The sequence below is a fragment of the Cydia splendana genome, chromosome 27 (genome assembly GCF_910591565.1).
Source record: "Cydia splendana chromosome 27, ilCydSple1.2, whole genome shotgun sequence".
In the NCBI taxonomy this organism is placed as follows: Eukaryota; Metazoa; Arthropoda; class Insecta; order Lepidoptera; family Tortricidae; genus Cydia; species Cydia splendana.
The window spans coordinates 4479389-4500495 of NC_085986.1; the positions used below are offsets into that span (position 1 = coordinate 4479389).

At 40.0% G+C, this 21107-nt stretch overlaps 1 protein-coding gene across 3 annotated transcripts in view; it reads left to right on the plus strand.

Annotated features, from left to right (window-relative positions):
• Positions 1-21107, plus strand: part of LOC134803697 (mitogen-activated protein kinase-binding protein 1) — a 140847-nt gene that overhangs the window by 73501 nt on the left and 46239 nt on the right. For all 3 annotated transcript variants that reach the window (XM_063776490.1, XM_063776489.1, XM_063776488.1), the window contains exons 5-12: positions 3477-3581; positions 4639-4749; positions 6203-6385; positions 13185-13345; positions 14689-14824; positions 16102-16269; positions 16983-17095; positions 17709-17804. In XM_063776490.1, the coding sequence (XP_063632560.1) occupies positions 3477-3581; positions 4639-4749; positions 6203-6385; positions 13185-13345; positions 14689-14824; positions 16102-16269; positions 16983-17095; positions 17709-17804 (1073 nt within the window). The remainder of the gene's footprint in view (positions 1-3476; positions 3582-4638; positions 4750-6202; positions 6386-13184; positions 13346-14688; positions 14825-16101; positions 16270-16982; positions 17096-17708; positions 17805-21107) is intronic.

The following is a 21107-nucleotide window of genomic DNA, read 5'->3' on the forward strand; positions in this document are numbered from 1 at the left end:
CATACAACAAACGTGATTTTTGACCGAAGTTAAGCAACGTCGGGCGGGGTCAGTACTTGGATGGGTGACCGTTTTTATAAATAATGGTACGGAACCCTTCGTGTGCGAGTCCGACTTGCACTTCGCCGGTTTTTTTAAAATTTGTTTTTATGTTTGTGGTGTAATAAAGAATATTTTAGAGTCAGACCAAGAAAAGTCTACAGCAATTTTGATAGCACACGCAGTGCAAGTGTTATTTATATGTCATAATTTCATAGAAGCGACGTTTGAAATAATACTTGCACTGCGTGTTCTATCAAAATCGCTATAGATTTTTCTTGGCCTAACTCTACTTTAAATTACAAAGTAAGGCCTAAATTATAAAATAAGGCCCATCAATGTTTTTTTTTTGTGTTTATTAAACTTGATATTTTGTCTATAGTATTAGCGGACATGGCCTCAAAATTTAAACCCGCTTAAGAATCGGGCCTTATTTCGTGCATTATATACAATACTACCCATTTTTGTGTAGTCATTATTTATACTATAGAAGCATTGTTTGAGTAGCCAATTATTTAAACAGTATTTTTTTAAAGGGCAACGGTGGCAATATTTTAAGGTCTGGATAATAAGATACAGATCTTAATAAGGATATCAATGTAAGTGAATGTTACCATGACTACCAAACAAACAAATGTGATAGAATTTGCCAGCTGGCATTGTAACATTCAGACAGTTACCTATGTACCTAATCTGAAATATGAATAAATTAGTAATATTTTAAACAGGAAAGTAAACCGAATTTTGGCCTTTTGCTGGACACAATCACAATAGTAATTTGTTTTACAAGAGGGCAAAGTTTATCGCCACCGGTTGATACATTTGCAGCACCAATGGTAGAAAATGCAAGCTCATCATCAACTGCATAATCGACGTTTGATATGACTATTGAATCCGAGCTTTTTGATCATGAATCATGATAAAACAAAATTTTAGAAGGTCGCAGAATAGTGGATTTAAAATATTTATTTTCTGTGATCTCAAATATCAGGCACGATCATACAAATTGTACATTTGCTGATCTTGCCTTTGTCATTGAAAGACGTAAGGGTTTACACAGAGAATATATATTTAAGTGTAATATGTGCAAAAAAAAGGAAACGATACACTCTGAAGACCCAAAAAGAAAATGTTAGTAAATACTGCTCCTCCCCATGGTTACTTGGTTCCTTATTCAACCTACCTGAAATTAAACGAGTAGGTTAGTAAATCCACACGACTCCGCTGGCTCGGTCACCTGGAGAGGATGGGGGAGGATCGTGCTGTGAGAAGAGCGTATGTGGGGCACCCGGGCGGAAAACGTCCGTCGGGGCGTCCCAGACACCGCTGGAGTGACGAAGCCCAAAAAGACCTGTCCGCCCTCGGAATACCCAACTGGCGTGAAGTGGCGCAGAATAGGGCAGAGTGGCGCTCTCTTGTGTCAGAGGCCAAGATCCTCTTTGGGTCACTGAGCCAGTGATGTATGTATGTATGTATGTAGGTTAGTAAATTATATCATTTTACATTATAAAGTTAAATGTTTAGGTATCTCAATCACTTACTCACTGGTGGACATGGACGCAAAATTTTTGCCCATCTACTTATACTATCTTATAAAAAATGAAATTTTTAAAGTTAGCACGCTTAAAGTTCGTTTTTTTTTGCATTAAGGTAACAGATTTTGACATGTCTTATTAAAAATTACCATTGAAAAATAAGTCATAGCAAATATGTTAGAATTATAAATCATATTAATCATATTAATGAGCAAGAGCACCCTAAACCGGCGAGCGTGTATGAGGAATGTTATGAATGTGAAGGAAGCGAAAGTGGTATGTCAGGATCGTAGCAAGTGGAAATCCGTGGTCTCTGCCTACCCCTCCGGGAAATAGGCGTGATTGTATGTATGTATGTATGTATGTATGTATTAATCATATACTTTTTTATATTCTTTTGCTTTCATAAGTAATATAAACTAATTTTTGAAAGCGTTTTTCAATAATTATTAATAAAAAGACACGTCATGATTGTTTACCTTCTTTCTAATGCTAAAAAATAACGAACTATAATAACCGGGCCTTATTTGGTACAGAACCTTGATTTGATAGGTACATCGGATATTCTGGGCCCCTGAGTTTGTTACGTAAAGGACAAAATGGTGACATGTGGTTAGAGCTGATACTGTTAAACTAGTGGTTCTGTGCGCTAAGTATAAAAAATAAGCTTCAGCGAACTCATTAAGCCTAGAAAAAACCCTACACCCTACTGCCACTTAAGTCAGTCTTGAGTCTTTGAATCAATTTCCGTAGTAGTACTACTACTACTAAGGTACTAGGAGGTAATAAGGCCTATAGTAGGTATAATAAGGCCTACCTGAAAAATAATGTTTTTACAACAGTGTAACCGTGTTAGTTATTTGAGTAACATATATGTAAAGTGATACAATTAAAAGCTAACAGCAAACCAGTACATAAATTATATCTTATGTACTTCTTATGAATTACACTCTTATAAAGGTTTCGGCTAATTACGCTTAATTACTTGAATAAAGGTAGATGAATTGCGTGCGGTCCAATAGGTAACCACAACTCACGGAGTCCAAAACAATAAGCTGATCAGCAAAGTCAAGTAAACAAAGCCAAGTCACAGTAGTAGAAAGATTATCGAGTTCCGTAAACGTAAGCCGGGTCAAAAAATTCAATCGCAACACAGTAAGTAATAAGTGAACGCCTCGTGGCAGTAACGCACGAAAAATAACATTGCAAATTGTCGGCAATGAGGCGCGCGCGGGTGCAAGCGTACGCATCTGTGTGCGTGCATTACACACACAAATACAGTCTCTCACGCCCCGTCAGAGCGACGGGTATATTCAGCTTGAAATCTCAAAATTGACTTTTAGCTCAGCTCCCGTTTCGTCTTAAATTTGCAAGATATAAAGCAAAATTAACCTTTTGAAACCCTTATACTGCCCTGCTAAGCCGAGTGGCGCTATCTCAAAAGAAAATGCATTGCTAATTTATACTTTAGTTTCTATAACTGAGAATTCCATTTACAAAATCATTTGTTTTTGAGATAGCGCTTTTCGGCTTAGGAGGGCAGTATAGATATATTTAATTATTTAAACCGACATTATTCGATGTCCATAGTGACCGAAAGCTTGATGATGGGTAGTATAACAAGTTGTTGTATAATCAAAGAATTGCGCGACGCGATTTAGATAGTACATGCGGCCACACCAATTTTGGTGTCTAGCAGTAGTATTTAGTTGCCGCGCACCGCTACGGAACGGACGCCTGCTCGCGCTTGCGCCACCTTGCGGTCATATCTGTCATAAAGACGCGTTTTGTTAGAGAGTGAACCTTCTGTACCTAGTAACTATTATTTATTCTGTGGTAGGGCCTTAGTTGTCTATTTGCTATGCTCAGCAGATGGCGTTGTAACCAAACCATCTTTTCCAGGCGTTCTCAACATCATCGAAGTACCTCGTGTCGGTGGGATCGCAGCATGACATGATCGTCAATGTGTGGGATTGGCGGGCGAATTTGAAGCTGGCTAGTAACAAGGTGAGGAATAAAAAAAAAACGTTTTGTTAAAAATAAACTTGGTCAAGTAAATCTTGTCAGTAGAAAAAGGCGCGAAATTCAAATTTTCTATGGGACGATAACCCTTCGCTCCCACATTTTATAAATTTGCCGCCTTTTTCTACAGTCAAGATTAGCTTGACCATCTATAATAAGAAAATAGACTCTGAATCAAATGAAGTTTAATCTTTTATAACCTCTGACGACCGGTCTGGCCTAGTGGGTAGTGACCCTGCCTGTGAATCCGATGGTCCTTGGTTCGAATCCCGGTAAAGGCTTCGTCACAGCGTTTTCCGGGCGGGGCGTGAGCGGGGCGCGCCGCTTTTACATACAAAACGCTCACGCTTCGCCCGGAATACGCGCCTGTGTGAACACTGAACACAAATTTGTTCCTGAGTCATGGGTGCTTTCTATGTATATAAGTATGTATTTATCTATATAAGTATGTATATCGTCGCCTAGCACCCATAATACAAACTTTGCTTAGTTTGGGCATAGAGTAATATAAGTAAGGAAAGAGTGGTAACTCCATACATCAGTTTTCTTACCAAAACGCGAGTTATTTCGTAGTCGACATCTAGCGTCATGTAGCGGAATTTATCAGTACTGCTGGTCGACAATAGATGTCGCAACGAACTAAAAGTCTAATGCTCAACAATTTTCAGCTAATATTATAACCGGATTAATCGGAACTGTGTTTTTAACCTTCTACTTCTAATATTAGCTGTAAATTGTTAGCAGTACATTTTTCGTCAGTAGCGACACTTGTGACATCTGGTGGCAAGTAGCGGTACTGATAAATCCACTACTTGACGCTAGATGTCGACTACAAAATAACTCGCGTTTTGGTAAGAAAACTGCTGGAGTTACCTCTCTTTAATTACTTATATACCTCTATGGTTTGGGGCTAGGTTGATCTGTGTAAGAGGTCCCATGCCCATGTCCCCTAATATTCTTTTTTTATCTGGCCCTCTGATGTCTTTGAACCCTTTGAACACCTCGCTTATCGTGTGAATTGATTTGTTATATTCCCCGACAGGTGTCGTCGCGCGTCAAAGCGGTGAGCTTCGCAGAAAATGGCAACTACTTCGTCACAGTCGGCTTTAGGCATGTCAAGTTCTGGTACCTGGAGTATTCTAGGAATGCTAAGGTGAGTTGTACTAGTCAAATTTGACTTAATATGTTTTTAGTATTTTCTGTCTAAAAACTTTTATCACACACTGTAACTGCGTTATTCATAAAACTTTACGGGCCTGATTTTAATTATATTTTATCCCTTTCTTACAAATACATAAGTCAAAATGAGAGATAAAGATAGCTAATTCAGGCCAGTAACGCGTTTATGAATAACACCTATAGTGCAGGGAGTAGAGTTGATTTTTAATTGTTTGAAAATTTAACGAAACAAAAGAAATGCAACTCTTGTTCCAATTGAATATGGTTTATATTTCATCGAACTGAAGATGTACTATAGGTAGGACCTTGGGCCTTAGGAGGATACATAAGATGCCATCTCTAATGTCCCCGGTAAACATTTCAACTTAGGATTCAGCCAATTCAACAGTAACAGGCGGAGGAAGTCATACCAAATGTGACAGTACGGATTAACGACCCATCTTTTTTCTATGAAAAAGTGTGACAAGAGGGGCGGGGGGGTCTAAAAAAATCGAAATTTTGTGTGATGTAGTTAATGGATGGCCCCTTATCAATTCAGGGCAGACAGCAGACGCATAGTAATGTAAGCTCTAAGTAATATGGAGTCCCATTTATCACCCGGGTACGGAACTATTAAGTATTACGTCTTCCACCTGTCCTTATTTTTGTTAACAAAATAGTAGTTTATGTGACTGCTACATAATGAAAAGCATTAAAATACGAGTGTGGGTTTATGAAACGAATGAAATGAGTTTCATAATAGTATCACACGAGTGTTTTAATGCCTAATTATGTACAGTTACATACACTGCTTTATCTACACACATATTATAAACTTTCTATGATATATTCTCTAACCTCATATTACAGCCGACATTGGGGCACTTTCCTCTCTGGCGGAACTCGCGGATATGAGGTGGCGTCTCCGCAATATCTTTATCGCACATTTTAGACGAAACTTTTGTTATAGTTACTTTAAAAACAACAAAACAAATTATTTGTTACTTACAAACTAATTAAAACATAAACTGTACGTCAAATGGCGGTAAATGAAAACTTTTTTCACGCACGTCACGCATCCGTAGTTTTTTTTAAATTCAGAGACAAACTAGAGTCGGGGTCGATTACCATATCATCCGATACCAACTTACATGCGAGATTTGTCAATATTGTATGCAAAATTGTCATTTGATTTCGAATCAAACGTCATCTCGACTGATATTGGAATAGGGGTCAAATCAAATTGCTTTTTTTTTCAGAGATGTTCGAAATTTGAATGCATTACCAAATCGATTTTGATATAGTAATGAAGCTATTACCACATTTTCACAGATAAGAAATTTGCTGTAACAAAACAGTTTATCGTAATGTGGGCCATTATTTACGGATTTTGAAGACATCATAGAGAGTTTATGATATGTGTGTAGATAAAATACTTTTTTTTTCAGATCAAAGAGCCAGTACCCCTAATGGGTCGCTCGGCGATACTAGGCGAGCAGAAAGACAATGAATTCTGCGACGTCGTATGCGGGAGAGGCGAAGCGGCGGACAGCACGTACGCTATTACCAGGAGTGGGCTCTTGTGTGAATTCAACAGTAGGAGGTTGCTCGACAAATGGGTCGAACTGAGGGTGAGTACAGTTTATTACCAGATAATAGTCTGGCAAACCAATTCGTCAGTAGAAAAAAAAAATGTAGGCGCGGAGATTCAATCTCCCATAGTTATTGCAGAATTTCGCCGCTTTTCTTCTGACAAAATTGATTTGTTCTGAGCGATATACTGTCGCCTGTATATCATGTATAGGTCACATTAGATATCGGTGATACTAGGAGCGCAGAGAGACGAATTTTGCGACGTCGTATGTGTGCGAAGCGGCGGACAGCACATGCTATTACCAGGAGCGGGCTGTTGTGTGAATTCAATAGTAGGAGGTTGCATGATCGTGAAGTTGACCGCCCCATATCGAGTGCCCGCAAATGGCATATCTATATCGTTAGTTCATCGTTAGTTCACGTTAGTTCAGTATATTAAATCGTTAGGATCCGACTACAACATCGATTTTTTTTAAAAACAAAAGTGGGGAGGTCAACTTCACGCTACCGCCCCAAAATCGATTTTATGGTTTTTATCAATTAGAATCGATAGATAATCGTTAGTTCACGTTAGTTCAGTATATTAAATCGTTAGGATCCGATTCTAAGTATTTTTTTTTTTCAATTTTGTGGGGCGGTCAACTTCACGTGAAGTTGACCATCATGTAAATGGTGTCGATGATAATAATCGATCAGTAGGTTAATGATGTGATCACGACGTGGCAATAACAAAGGATGTTTATAATCGTAATCTTCATTAGAATTACTGAGACGTCCTCCAACGCGAAGGATTCCATCTTCAATAAATGGCTTCAGGCTTGCAAAGGCCTTTGTAAACCCTTTCTTCAAGGTCATATCTAAAATATGTTGACTGAAATAAACTCTTTGTAGAGCTCGTACGATTTCTAATTCGGCTGCTGTTAAGTCATCAGCACTAATAGGGCCTTTAGGTAATCGTTTTATAAATTTCAAGGTATAGGCAACTGTGCGTACATATCTAATCCATGAAGAGAACCGTTTAGATAAATCATAAATTATGTTGTCGTTCGAATTGTCACAAGTCACCAAAGAAACCGTTTTTTCTTCAGGAACGTTGACTTCGTCTGGTATAAACGCCTGAATCGGCCATGCGCTTTTCGGGAGTTTCATCCATGGAGGGCCTGATAGCCATAAAGGATGGTTCACCAATTGAGCTGGAGTTAAACCTCTAGACAGGCAGTCGCTAGGATTCTGTGTTCCTTTAATATGGTAAAAATGATCGCTTGACAAGTTCTCTTGGATCTTGGTAACACGATTGGCCACAAAAGTTTGCCATCGATGAGGCGACGAATGAATCCAACAGAGTGTCACTGTTGAATCAGAAAAGGCCATTACAGAATCAATTGGGTATCTGGTTGAGTAAGTATCAACCACCCTTTTTATCAGTTGTGACAGTAGCAATGCTGCGCATAATTCCAGTCTTGCTAGGCTGACAACCTTTACGGGCGCTATCTTAGATTTAGCGCAAATTAAATTAATGACACCTCGTTCATCAGTAGGAAAGGTGACGTAGGCATAAACCACTCCACCATAAGCCTTTTCACTAGCATCCGAAAAACCAACTATAGTTAATGAACAGTTTTCAATAACACCTAGATGTCTGGGAATGCTAATGTTAGATAGTAGCGGTAGTTCACTTTGGAACTGTTGCCATTGGCGTACAATATGATCAGGCGGCAATTCATCCCAATCGATTTTCAAAAGCCACAACTCCTTTATTAGAAGCTTAGCGAACACGATTACAGGAGCAACCAGGCCCAGAACATCGAATAGTCGAGCTACCGATGAAAGAATGTTTCTTTTACTGCACGGTCGATCGTCGGGACTAACCTGGAACTTGAATACATCTTCACCAGGATACCAACGCAGACCTAAAATCTTCAAAGTTGTATCATCGTTGAAGGTGACACTTTGGGACAAATGTAGTTCTTTCGGTATTTCATTCAGAACAGCTGCAGAATTTGACGACCACTTTGCCAGTTGGAATCCACCTTTCAAGAACAAATCCAGGAGTTGTTTAGTCGCTTGTACAGCTTGGTCTTCGTTAATAACTGAACTAGCTACATCATCCATATAAATATCACGAGATGCAATTTCCTTTGCGAGTGGGTATTTATCACCTTCATCAGCTACTAACTGTTTGACAGTTCGCAGTGCCAGGAAAGGACTGCTGCGTAGACCGAAGGCTACCCTATTATATTGAAACACTCTTATAGTTTCCTCAGGACTAAACCTATAAAGTATACGCTGATAAGGACGATCCTCCCCCCGTACGTCAATACACAGATACATTTGACGTACATCAGACGTGATAGCAATACTAAACAATCTTAAGTTTAGAAGAATGCAGAACAAGTCAGCTTGAAGACTTGGTCCTGCGTGAAGTATATCATTTAACGATAAACCGCTTGTGGTCTGTGCACTAGCGTCCAGCACAATTCTAACCTTTGTGGTTATTCTGTCAATTTTGACAATTGCGTGGTGGGGTATGTGATAACCGTCATTTGACTTATCATTGGGAACCTCCGATAAATATTTTTTATCAATATGTTCACGGATAACTTCATCATAAGCTGGCTTTAATGCAGGTTGCTTGAGGAATTTTCTTTCAAGCGCTAAAAATCTGCATTCAGCAGTCTTGTAAGGATCGCCTAAATTGCTTGGGTCCAATTTAAACGGAAGTGCTGCTTCATAACGTCCGTCTTCCAAACGATTGATTGTATTTTTGAATATGTCTTCAGCTTGTTTCTCGTCTGGACTATGAATCACTCCTCCATCCAAATCTTCAATTTCCCAGAATTTTTGCATTAAATTTCCCACATCGACCGAAGTAAAATATCCCGCCGCTGAGTAGGAAGCGTTAACTGCGGGAGCATCGCCTAGTATGATGTACCCCAGTGTAGTTTCTAAAGAGTCAGGCAAACCAGGTTTGTTCTCAATTTTATCTGACATTAACAATTTGGTGAATAACTTAACACCAAGAAGTACGTCAATTTCACCTGGAATCGCCCAGGAGTCATCTGCTAGATGTAAATTATCAAACAGATCAGTTGCAGATTGATCAATATGACAAGTCGGTAAATCAGGCGTGATCTCATCTAAAACAAGCGCTTCGATAGTATATTGATGTTTAGGATCATATCTTGACCTAAATGTTAAGTTGACAGTTCCTCGGATGGGTTGTGTTATTGCTGTTCCACCTAATCCATTTATTGACGTCACGGGGCTGCTGTGTACAGGAAGACCTAAATTCTTGCAGCACTTCAATGTAACGTAATGTTTCTGTGATCCCGGATCCAGCAGACATCTCAAAACCTTGTCCTTGCCGTTACGCCCACTAGAGAGTACCTTAGCAGTGGCGAGAATTTCCGTCAAGGGTGATTTAGTCTGTCCCGATGCCGAATGAGTACATATGGAGGCACCGTTGTCCGTTACGGCTGAACTTGTGCTAGCTTCACTACCATCCTTAGGTGAGGACTTGGACTCGTTGCTATTCATTGCAGGTTTCGAGTTATCAAAGTGTAACGTTGTATGATGTTTGCCTTTACATTTACGACAAGTTTTCTTTGAGGAACATTTCGAGGCAGTATGGTGCGTGTTTAGACAATTAGTGCACGCGTGAGTTTCCTTAACGAAATTAAATTTTTCGTTAGGCGTGAGTTTCATGAAATTATTGCAATTATAAAGTTGCGAGTGATCATTACTCTTGCACATAGCACATGGATTTCCGTTGTCATGCCCTTGCGTGCTAACATACGCTTGGGGCGTGCGAGGGAGAGGAGCTCGCACGCTGCTAGTGCTGCCAGCGGAGCCGCTTTCAGCCTTAGTTGGCGTTCGTTGCGATGTCCGATATAAAATCTTTACTTGTTCCCTAACGAAACAAATGAATTCGTCATATGTAGGCATTTTAGAAGAATTCCGAATAGACATCTCGAAATTCTTTGCGGTATCCGAGTCTAATAACTTAAGACCCAGGTGAATGAAAATAAAGTCACTTAAGTTTTCGAGCTTGAGTTGTCTGATTGCTGAAATAGTAGCAGCAAACAAATCAATTATTTTTTCTAAGTTAGATGCCGAAGGACCGTTGACGTTGACAGGTTTCATCGAAAACAGCTGGTTTAAATATGACGTAGCCAATGCGCGTTTATCATCATATTTCGCGATCAATGCTTCCCAAACTGTGTTGTAATTTTCTGCGGCAGGTATAACTCCCGCACAGATCGACTTTGCCTTTCCTGTCAAATTACTAAACAAGTAATGAACACGCTCAGAATCCGTAAGTTTCTTATTCTCATGTATGACACGCTTAAATGTTTCATAGAAGAATGGGAAGTTTTGAATATCTCCATCGAAAGAAGGAAGATCAATCCGTGGAATTTTGATGGAGTCGTCCTTACAGGAATGGCTCGAATCCCTGGATGTCGAGAGGCTCGGAGCAGGTGCATCAATTTTTGAAATTTGACATTTGATTACGCAGTAGAGATCTTCAAAGGCATTCATTGCGCTGTAGTTGACGATGTATTCCGGGTCCAACTCCAAGTTCAGAAGATTGACTTCATCCATCAACTCTATAAATTCTTTTCTCAGTTGATCGACCAATCGAGCTTGCGCGATGAACTGCGAGAAAACCTTCTTGTCACTGCTTAGCTTTGGAATCATGTCATAAATATTTTGTAAACGCATGAAACATTGAGCACGTTTTGCCTCCGCGAGCTTAAGTCTCGTTGCCATGGTTACCTAGTTGTTACTATGACAGCACGAAAAAATATGAATAATTGTGCTAAGATGCACAAATAATTATAAATTATATTCAACTTGGATAATACCTTAATGCAAGTCGAAGGAAAATTAAGTAAATACGAATGCTCCACTTGTATAATACCTTAATACAAGTGTAACCTTCGCAATAGGTTAATTACAGTTTATGAAAAACTGAGGCTTTCAGGAATAATTTACCCGTAGCTTTCAGTTTAGTAAAATGTATTTTGTAACTTAAAATACACTGAAATTATATAACGAATATGGTGTGCAAAAATGTTCCGTGAAAATTATGACACAATATGACAGTTACAAAATACGAAATATATTTGTAACGCATTTAGTAATAAGGTAACGCGATGAATAATCCCACACGCTACGCGTAAACAAAATATTAGAATAACAGACAATAACAATAAATTAGTATACTGACTGTACTTTGAAATAGAATTATGACGGGAACATTTTTTGAAAATTAAGAAACCGAAAGGAAATCCGAAATTAATTTTATTAGTGATTCAGTGAGCAACAAGGATATTATGTAATTTTTAAAGTTATGATTCCAAATTTTGCTATCCGGCTCGTTGGGCCAAAAATGGGGATGCGGAAAAACTTACATGCACTGGTTCTGCGTTTTCCTCCTTATTCGAGTCTCCACTGATTCGGCGGCACTTTATTATTGTGGTATGAGTAATAGGGATCCCTTTGGTTTAATTTTCTTTTCAACACACAAAATTCGTTGCGTATTTTATTTTTCATCACACTTGCTCGGAAAAGATGTATTTACACGTAGGGCTTGCGGGCGGGAAATTGAATTTTTCGCCCTAGGGCGGAAAAAATCTTTTCCGAGCAAGTGTGATGAAAAACACTTATTTACACGTAGGGCTTGCGGGCGGGAAATTGAAATTTTCGCCCTAGGGCGGAAAAGTGTTTTATACAGAAGTTTGTTTTTATTAATTCTCCTTTTTTTCCTTACAAGTGTGATGAAAAACATTGTGTGTGCCACGGGCGGTAAAGAAATTCCGAACTCGTGAACATTTTAAGCCCTCGCTTCGCGTCGGGCTTAAAATTGACACTCGTTCGTAATTTCTTATTTCCCGCCCTTAATACACAATGTACTATTTACATGCATTGACATGATATGTCACATTTTCTTTTATCGCCTTGCCGTTTAATTTTGAAATCCCGACAAGGAGGTCAGAATACATAGAAGAAGTTTAAGTATTTATATGTGGCGCAAACAGTATTTATGGTTCCAATCAATTGGAATCGATATGTAGTCGTTAGTTCATCGTTAGTTCATGTTAGTTCAGCATGTGAAATCGTTAGGATCTGACTACATTACGTATTTAAAAAAAATAACATAAGTGGGGCGGTCAACTTCACGCTACCGCCCCAAAACCGATTTTATGGATTCTTTCAATTAGAATCGTTAGTTCATCGTTAGTTCACGTTAGTTCAGTATTTTAAATCGTTAGGATCCGACTAAAAGATGTTTTTTTTTTTAAAACGAAAGTGGGGAGGTCATGGAGGTTGCTTGATAAATAGGTCGAAATGAGGGCAAGTTGAATTTATTCTAACACTATTACCCAAAATAACAGTCCAATCGTGATGGGATTTCTTACATAATATCCAGACATAAGTACGTGAAACACATAACTAAAAACAGGCTTACACTAACTTTGTTATTCAACATCGCCATAAGAATGAAACCGCGATTTAGAACTTGCAATATTACGAACAGCGCCAACTAGCGACGAGTAGAACAAACTCCCTAACCAATTATCTATCCCACAGCGAATTGCATGTCAATCGGCGCCAGTTAAAGCCAAAATATGCTAAATTTTTATTTATCATTCGTTGCTCTTATTAAATGATACCGCGATGTAGAACTTACAATATTACAAATCGTCAAGTAGAACAAATAATATTACGAACAGCGCCGCCTACCGTCGTCGAGTAGAACAACACAATATTACGAACAGCGCCACCTACCATCGTCTCTCAGAACAATTTTCTTATCCATTCTCTATTCCACAGACGACCTCAGCGAACTGCATGTCCATCGGCGCCGGGTACATCTTCGTGGGCTGCGCCGAGGGCCTGGTGCGGTGCTTCGCGCCCGACTCGCTGCGGTACGTGACCACGCTGCCCCGGACGCATTACCTGGGAGTCGACGTGGCCCAGGGGCTCAATATAAGGTAGATATATATATAGCTAACGAACTAGAATAACTATAGACGCTTGATTAGAGCTCGAAAGCCCATACATGATATTGTGCCGATAGTATATAATTTTTCACCACACCGGCTCGGAAAGGCTTACTTTGCAATTCAAAAACTGATAGCAAAGATGCATTTTATTCACATGTGAGGCGAAGTAATCAAATGCAAATTTTGAGTTGTTTTTTATGTTTGCTGGTAGAATTGACTTTTATATGATGACTTTGGATGATAAATATTTAATAACATTCATTTGGATTGGATTTGGTTTGATTTTGTTTGATATTTTACATTTAATATTTGCTTCGGGTTGTTGTGGTGAAAATAATTTAATTTTGGACAATTCTCATTGACCAATCACAAGTTTTTTAATAGCGATATATTGTGTATCAGGTAATATTTAAAGCTGGAGGCGGGGTCTATTTATGGAGAAGAGATAACTGTCAGTACAATACATGGACCGTTTTTGGATCTCCACGATTGTACTGAAAGTGAACGAACCACCGCTCGCACCGCCCGCCACTGAGCGACTCGATCAAAATGTCTAGACCTGAGTGAATCTGTTTTGGACATTGACATAGATATCTATTGGCCTTACGGGCAATAATAATGAGCAGACATAGAAGTTTTTGTGGCAGAAACGAGTGTTTGAGAAAATAAAACATCGATAAATCTGTTATCGATAAGTAACAATATTTAAAATAAGTAACCGAGAAATTTCAATAATGCAAATCAATTACAAAGCGGTACATTATTTCTTTATTACATATATTTAGTACTTAAAAATTAAAACGTATACAGTGCCAAAAGAATAGAAAACTACCAATATATCAAAAGAGAAGAAGATATCAAACGTGTTGTGTATTTCGCGGTAGCTATCTTCTTATAAAATGTAATAAATACCTAAGTCTTTAGGTTAAGGTAACATCGATAACAGAGATATCGATATTTTATTTTGTCAATCACTCTATTTTGCCACAAAAACTTCTATGTCTGATAATGAGGTATGACAGGGGCCTGCAGTACAGCGGTGTGACACCGCTACAACGCGATTGGTTGATGAGTTCGCATCACGCGCGCGATTGGTTGACTAGTTCGCATCACGCGCGTTATTGGTCGCAACTAGTTGCGTTAGACTCTACGATTTGCTGAAATTCGTTAGTGACACCGCTAAACTAGTACCATTTTTAGTGCCCGTAAGGCCAGTCCTTAGATACGAGTATATACGTCATTGGTTTTGGACAACAGCCGCGCCCTGCATCGCCCAGTCCGCGGCCTTATTGTCCGCCAGCTTATATTAATGTTTTTTTTTCTGTTCACAGCCACATGTTCACCGTGCCGCCCAACGCGCGGTATCCGGACGCCATCGCTTTAACATACGACGACCGGAACCACAAGCTCACCTGCGTGTACAACGACCACAGCCTTTACGTGTGGGACGTCAGAGATATTAAAAGGGTTCGTATTACTTCCATTCCAGCTTTTACCAGGCGTGGCTCACTCCGCGATTTCGTCGCTTTGCTACAGGTAGCTAAAAGTACATCCGTTCCGCCGGGTTACACAAAACCTTAACAAATAATTCACCTAAACTTCCTCAAGAATCACTCTATTGATAGGTGAAATCCGAATGAAAATTAGTTCAGTAGTTTTTGAGTTTATCGCGAACAAAAATACAAACACACAGACGCGGCGGGGGACTTTGTTTTATAAGGTGTAGTGATTATTGGGTCGATTGTAATTAGCAAGGTATTCAAAGATTTGTAACTATGACCCTGATAGATGACAGGTTACAAATCATCTTCTAAAAAGAGGAGGATCTATAAATAAATGGGCTACAGTCAGGTTTACTTACATCTAAGGCCAATAAAATATCCTTTTAACTCACATTTATAGACGGGTCTATCGCGAATTTATTTTATTACCATTTATTTCATAAAACTAAATAAAATAAACAAAAACCAACATAATAAAACTTAATACTAAATACTTTACCTACCTTTTATTACCTTTATTTACCGACGTTTTGACACAGGTTTCACTGGTCGTGGTCGCGGCTAACATGTGAGTTAATATGTGTTCAAAACGCGAAAGTTTTAAATATTATAATAACTATTCTTATGGAACAAAATAATATATGTTCTAATTTTCCCCAAAGTTATGTTACACATTTTTCACCTCAGCAGCTCGAACAAGGGTACTTTGCTTCTTAAAAACAGTGAGCAAAATGCGATTTTGTTCACTGAGTCATTTTGTCTCACTCAGTGAGCAATATCGCATTTTGCTCACTGAGTTCATTCATGTCATTTTGTCTCACTCAGTGAGCAAAATGCGATTTTGCTCACTGAGTGAGACAAAATGACATTCAAGTGACCTTTATAGTCAAATGTCATTTCAACATGCGGGGTCTAATACAAGTTCGATACTTGGGTTCTATTATCTCTGTCCCTCTAGGTATGTTCTCACTGCTTAGGGTGAAAAATTGTGTGTACTACATGAGATCAAAGTTATTTACATCTCGTGCGCTTTTGAATCCCTTACTACGCTCAAGATTCTAAATTAGATTCACTCGCTACGCTCGTGAATCTATTATAGAATCTTTCGCTTGCACGGGACTCAAAATAAGCACTCGAAGAAATATTAAACTTTGATCTCTTGTTGTACAAATAACTATTGTCCTATGTCAATAATAATTTTCCCCTAATTGTCATTAATTTCATACTTTACGTTATCCACAGGTGGGCAAATCCCACTCAGCCCTCTACCACTCCGCGTGCATCTGGGGTGTGGACATGGCCAACGGAGCTGGCACCCTTCCTGCAGGCACCTTCCTCACCTGTTCCAGTGATGATACGGTTCGGATGTGGACCCTGCAGGGCAGGAGCGGACCCAACATCTACAGCAACGTAAATTTTTATAGTGCACTTTGTACCCACCTTTTCATTCCCATTAAGTGATGTTTTCTTGGTAAAAACTACCCTATGTCCTTCCCTGGGACTCAAACTATCTCCATATTAAATTTCATCTAAATCGCTTCAGAACCCCTAGTGTCTTAGAGCATTTAGTAACTGGACACGTCATGGCTGTCATTTTCTGTACGAAACAGTCTGCCGATTTTTGCGGGGGAGGGGACGTCAAATGTATTGCTGGTTTTACATGATTTGTACGTAACGTACAAATAGCCGTGTCAGTCCATACAAAAGTTTGCACAATTGTGCAAGTTTTTCAGCAGAGGGGTAAGCTCTTAAAGGCGACTCCAGTTATTAAATGCTCTAAGCCTAGTGTAAATTAGGTACATTCGATAGGGTGACGGACGTACGCGTTTGCGCTAAGTATCATTTTGTATGGGATTTTGAACAGCTTAAAGATAACTACATTTTGATGTTCACCTTTCTCGGTAGGCCCTTGTTAACAAACCGCCTTGATGCATCAATGTTATATTTTATTGTCTGTGAAAACTTGTCAAAAAACTGTTTAAGGCACAGTATGTATAAGTTACTCTATGGTTTACTAGCTAGCTTAGTGCTGCACTCTGGCGGCAGAACATTGCAGTATGTCACGCTTCGATATAGTACTTACACTCCCTCTAGATGGCGCTAACATTAATTTCTTATTTCAGGAACTGAACAAAGTGGTGTACATCGATCCGGAGCTGAAATTCCTGAAAGACGCAGACCTCAGCGCGGCTGATAAGGACAAAGCGAAGTCGTATGATGATAAGACTGGTGTGCGGTTAGTATATTTTCATCACACTTGCTCGAAAAAGAGTTATTTTCATCACACTTGCTCGAAAAAAAGTTATTTTCATCACACTTGCTCGAAAAAGATCTTATTTCATGTAGGTGTACTGGAAAAAGGCCTATATTGTTCCCGCGGGAGTTATGGATTATAAAAAAACGCTATTTCTCCAAAGGGCCTGCGGCTGTCGGGAATTACAACCCTCGTTACCAAAATTTCTCATTGCATTTCGTTATTGCACTCTAAGTTTTTAATATTAAGTCTGTACAGCTGTAGTGCATAATTGTTTTCCATCCTATTTTCTCGGAAACGTTCGTATTTGTCATGCTACTTCAGTCAACCTCAGTACTTTTTGTACCGACTGGTTGAAATAGCAAGACACGTTCGTACGTTTCCGTGAAAATACGATGGAAAATAATTATGCACTACATCTGTATGATAGGAAACGATTTATACAATAAACTTATTACATTTAATTTTTTTTTTATATAAAAAATACTTTTCAACTACAATTTAAATTGACCACCATTGTAACTACCTATATTTACAATTATAAAACACTAACATACTTATGATCCGATATTTCAACAGAAATTATAATTTACAGATGTGTGCGGATAAGTCCTGACGGCGCGCACATAGCGTCCGGCGACCGAGCTGGCAACGTGTGGATACATTCAGCCACCGGCTCACTGTTGCACAGGTAAAAAAAAAACCGGTCAAGTGCGAGTCGGACTCGCGTCCCAAGGGTTCCGTACTGCACACATTTTCGAACGAGCGAGCAAAGGGAAGTTCTTAAGTACATTCAACTGTTCATTAAATTGTTCCACACACGGTTGGCTTGGGGCACGCCCCGGCTTTTCCGTGTTTTTTAACTGAGCTATCGAAGGATAGTTACGCATTAAATTTTGTTCAAGTATTGTGTTAAGCATAGTGCCTACATTTTTTTGCATTGGTTAGGCGTATCTCTGTTATTTCAAGATTAACAGGGCTATAACCGTGAAAATCGAAGTTCGCAAATTGCTGGCATTTCTCTCTGTCACTCTAATTACGGTTTCATTGGAGTAAAAGAGAAATCTCCGCAATTTGCGAACTTCGGTGTTCGCGGTAGACCCTCTGATATACGGCACTACAGCCTTCTCATTTAGCTACTCGTACTTGCATCAATTATTTGTTATTATTATTTGTTCTGTTTGAGCACTAACCTCCTACACTACAGCTCATCCTTCGACCTTACGTGGAGGCGCACCTCTCTCGGATGCTCCAGGCTTTCGGCCCAACGCAGAGCTTGGCCTTCGACCTTCGCACTAGGTGTCCACACCACGTTTCACGTAAACAATTGCGGTTGTGGCCCTGATAGAGCTTATCCACAATTCTTATTCCTAAGTCCGGCTCACGCTTAATTGCAGACTTTTTATACGTTTTTCCAGTAATCTATAGGTATTGGGCCCAATCGCTTAGCAAAAGATAGAACAAAATCGACGATCTCCTTTGCAGGAAGCATGCACATGTCAGAGGCTCCGGGCCTTCAGGGCCTTCGACCTTCGCATTCAGACACTTGTACTATAATTTTTCTGTGTTTGAGCTCTAACTTCCCGGAACTCGGCCTTCGGCCGTGCGTTTCAAAAAGTCTCTGGGGGACGCTTCGGGCCTTCGGCCCTACGCGTAGCTCGGCCTTCGGCCTTCGCAAAAGCTGTCCACACCACGTTTCACGTAAACCATTACGGTTGTGTCCCTAAACAGCCCAACCGCGTTTTTTTTTCTTAAGTCCGACTCACGCTTGACTGTAGATTTCTAATAGGTTTTCCTGTCATCTAGAGGTGAAGAACTATTATGTGTATTTTTTTCAAAATTTTAGACCCAGTAGTATCGGAGTTAAGGGGGGGGGGAATGGTAATTTTTTGCCTATTTTCTTAAATAATTTCTAAACTATTTCATATAAAATTATAGAAAAAATATATTTGAGATCCTCAAAATAAGCCCTTTAATTTAATATGTAACACGATATGGTTTGCAAAACTTTGTTTTTTTAATTTTCTCATATTCCCCCTAAAAGTGCCCCCTATGCTTAAAATTCATTTGTTTTTATTACATGTCCGTCTTTGGGTCACAGACTTTCATATGTGTACCAAATTTCAACTTCATTGGTCCAGTAGTTTTTGAGCAAATAGGCTGTGACAGACGGACAGACAGACGCGCGAGTGATCCTATTAAGGGTTCCGTTTTTTCCTTTTGAGTTACGGAACCCTAAAAATTGGGTTATAAGATATAGTTTGCCAAAGGACTGTCTTATTTCAATCATAGACAGAGAGAATCATACTATCTTTGTCTTACACTAGTACATACTAGCACACAAAAGAAAAGGATGAGTATAGTTTTCCTGGTTCTTACTGACTGACAAATTGGTTTGACCAACTATAGATAATCTTATACAAATGAATCCACATCCACGATAACGATTTGACCGGCAAAGATGCAACTGGGGTGTTATTCCACCTGCAAATTTCTTTGCCCAATGTCATTGCCTCTCACTCTCTCATTAAGCAAAATGTGAGACGCAATACACATTGACTTGACTTAAGACCCTATGTCCCCTAGATTGGGCAGAGGGCGTCCACAGTGACTCTCCATGTAGATCGATCTTGAGCTTCTCGCTTCATTTCGCTCCAAGACTTCCCGATCTTCTTCACCTCGTCTAACACCGTACGCCGCCAGGTTTGTTTGGGACGGCCACGCTTTCTCTTTCCTTGGGGGTTCCAATCTAAGGCCTGTTTAGGTATATGGTCGGGCCCCCTCCGGAGTGTGTGTCCAATCCAGTTCAACTTACGGCGCTTGATCTGCTGGTCGATCGGGATTTCATGGCAACGTTCTCAACGTCCCGAGACCATCTCGAATGAGAATTCGAGATGGTCTCGGGCCAGTAAATACCGAGATTTCGACGAAGACATCGGTTAACGAAGACTTGAAGCTGGTTGGAAATGCCCTTTGTAACCTTCCAAGTTTCACATCCGTACAGCAATACAGACTTAACATTAGACCCAAAGATTTTCAGTTTCACTCTTCGGGTCAGTTTTCGTGATTGCCATACGTTCCGCAGCTGTGCGAAGGCTACCCGGGCTTTGGCAATCCGTGTAGTGATGTCCTCTTCTGTTCCTCCTGTCTCTGACACGACACTACCGAGATATGTGAACTTGTGGACGCGTTCCACATCCTCTGTGCCAATCAGCAACGGTGTTGTGTTCTTCACTCCAGATCGCATCTCTTGGGTTTTCCGGGTGTTGATTTTTAAGCCTATGTTAGCCGCCTCTGCCCCGAGATCGTCCAGCTTGGCTTGCATGTGACCGCGTGTGTGGCTGAGCAGACATAGGTCATCGGCATAATCCAAGTCTTCTAAGACATTGGAGATCCCCCACTCTGTTCCGCGGCGACCGTTGTTGTACACGCGGCACATGATTCCGTCCAATGCTAACAAGAAGAGGAGAGGCGATAGAAGGCAGCCCTGTCGAACACCAGCGTGCACAGCAATGTCTTCCGATATGAGGCCGTCATGCGTTACTTTGCATGAGTAGTTCTTGTAGATAGCTTGAAGTAAATGAACTATTTTCGGTGGGACACCAATAAACTCAAGGCGCGACCATAAGCTAGACCATCTCAACGTATCAAAGGCTTTTTCGAAATCTACAAAAGTCAGGTAAAGCTCCCTCTGCCATTCTGATGCCTACACACATGCACACAATACACATTGGACAGCTGAAATACCACCCTGACGCACGCGGCTACAGCCCAATATCAACCTTCTTCCATACCGATGAGGTTGACGATGACACGCCGCGTGACGTTCAAAGGTTTAAGCCTTAAGGGGTTAAACTATAAGGTGACCTCGTGAATGTCAGCTGCCGCTCCGTAGGTGGGTTAAGGAACGGTAGCTACTCAGGCGCCATTCATTTATTACGTAAGACGATTTTTGGATAAGAATAGGCTTACCCTTGCCTCTATATTACGTAAG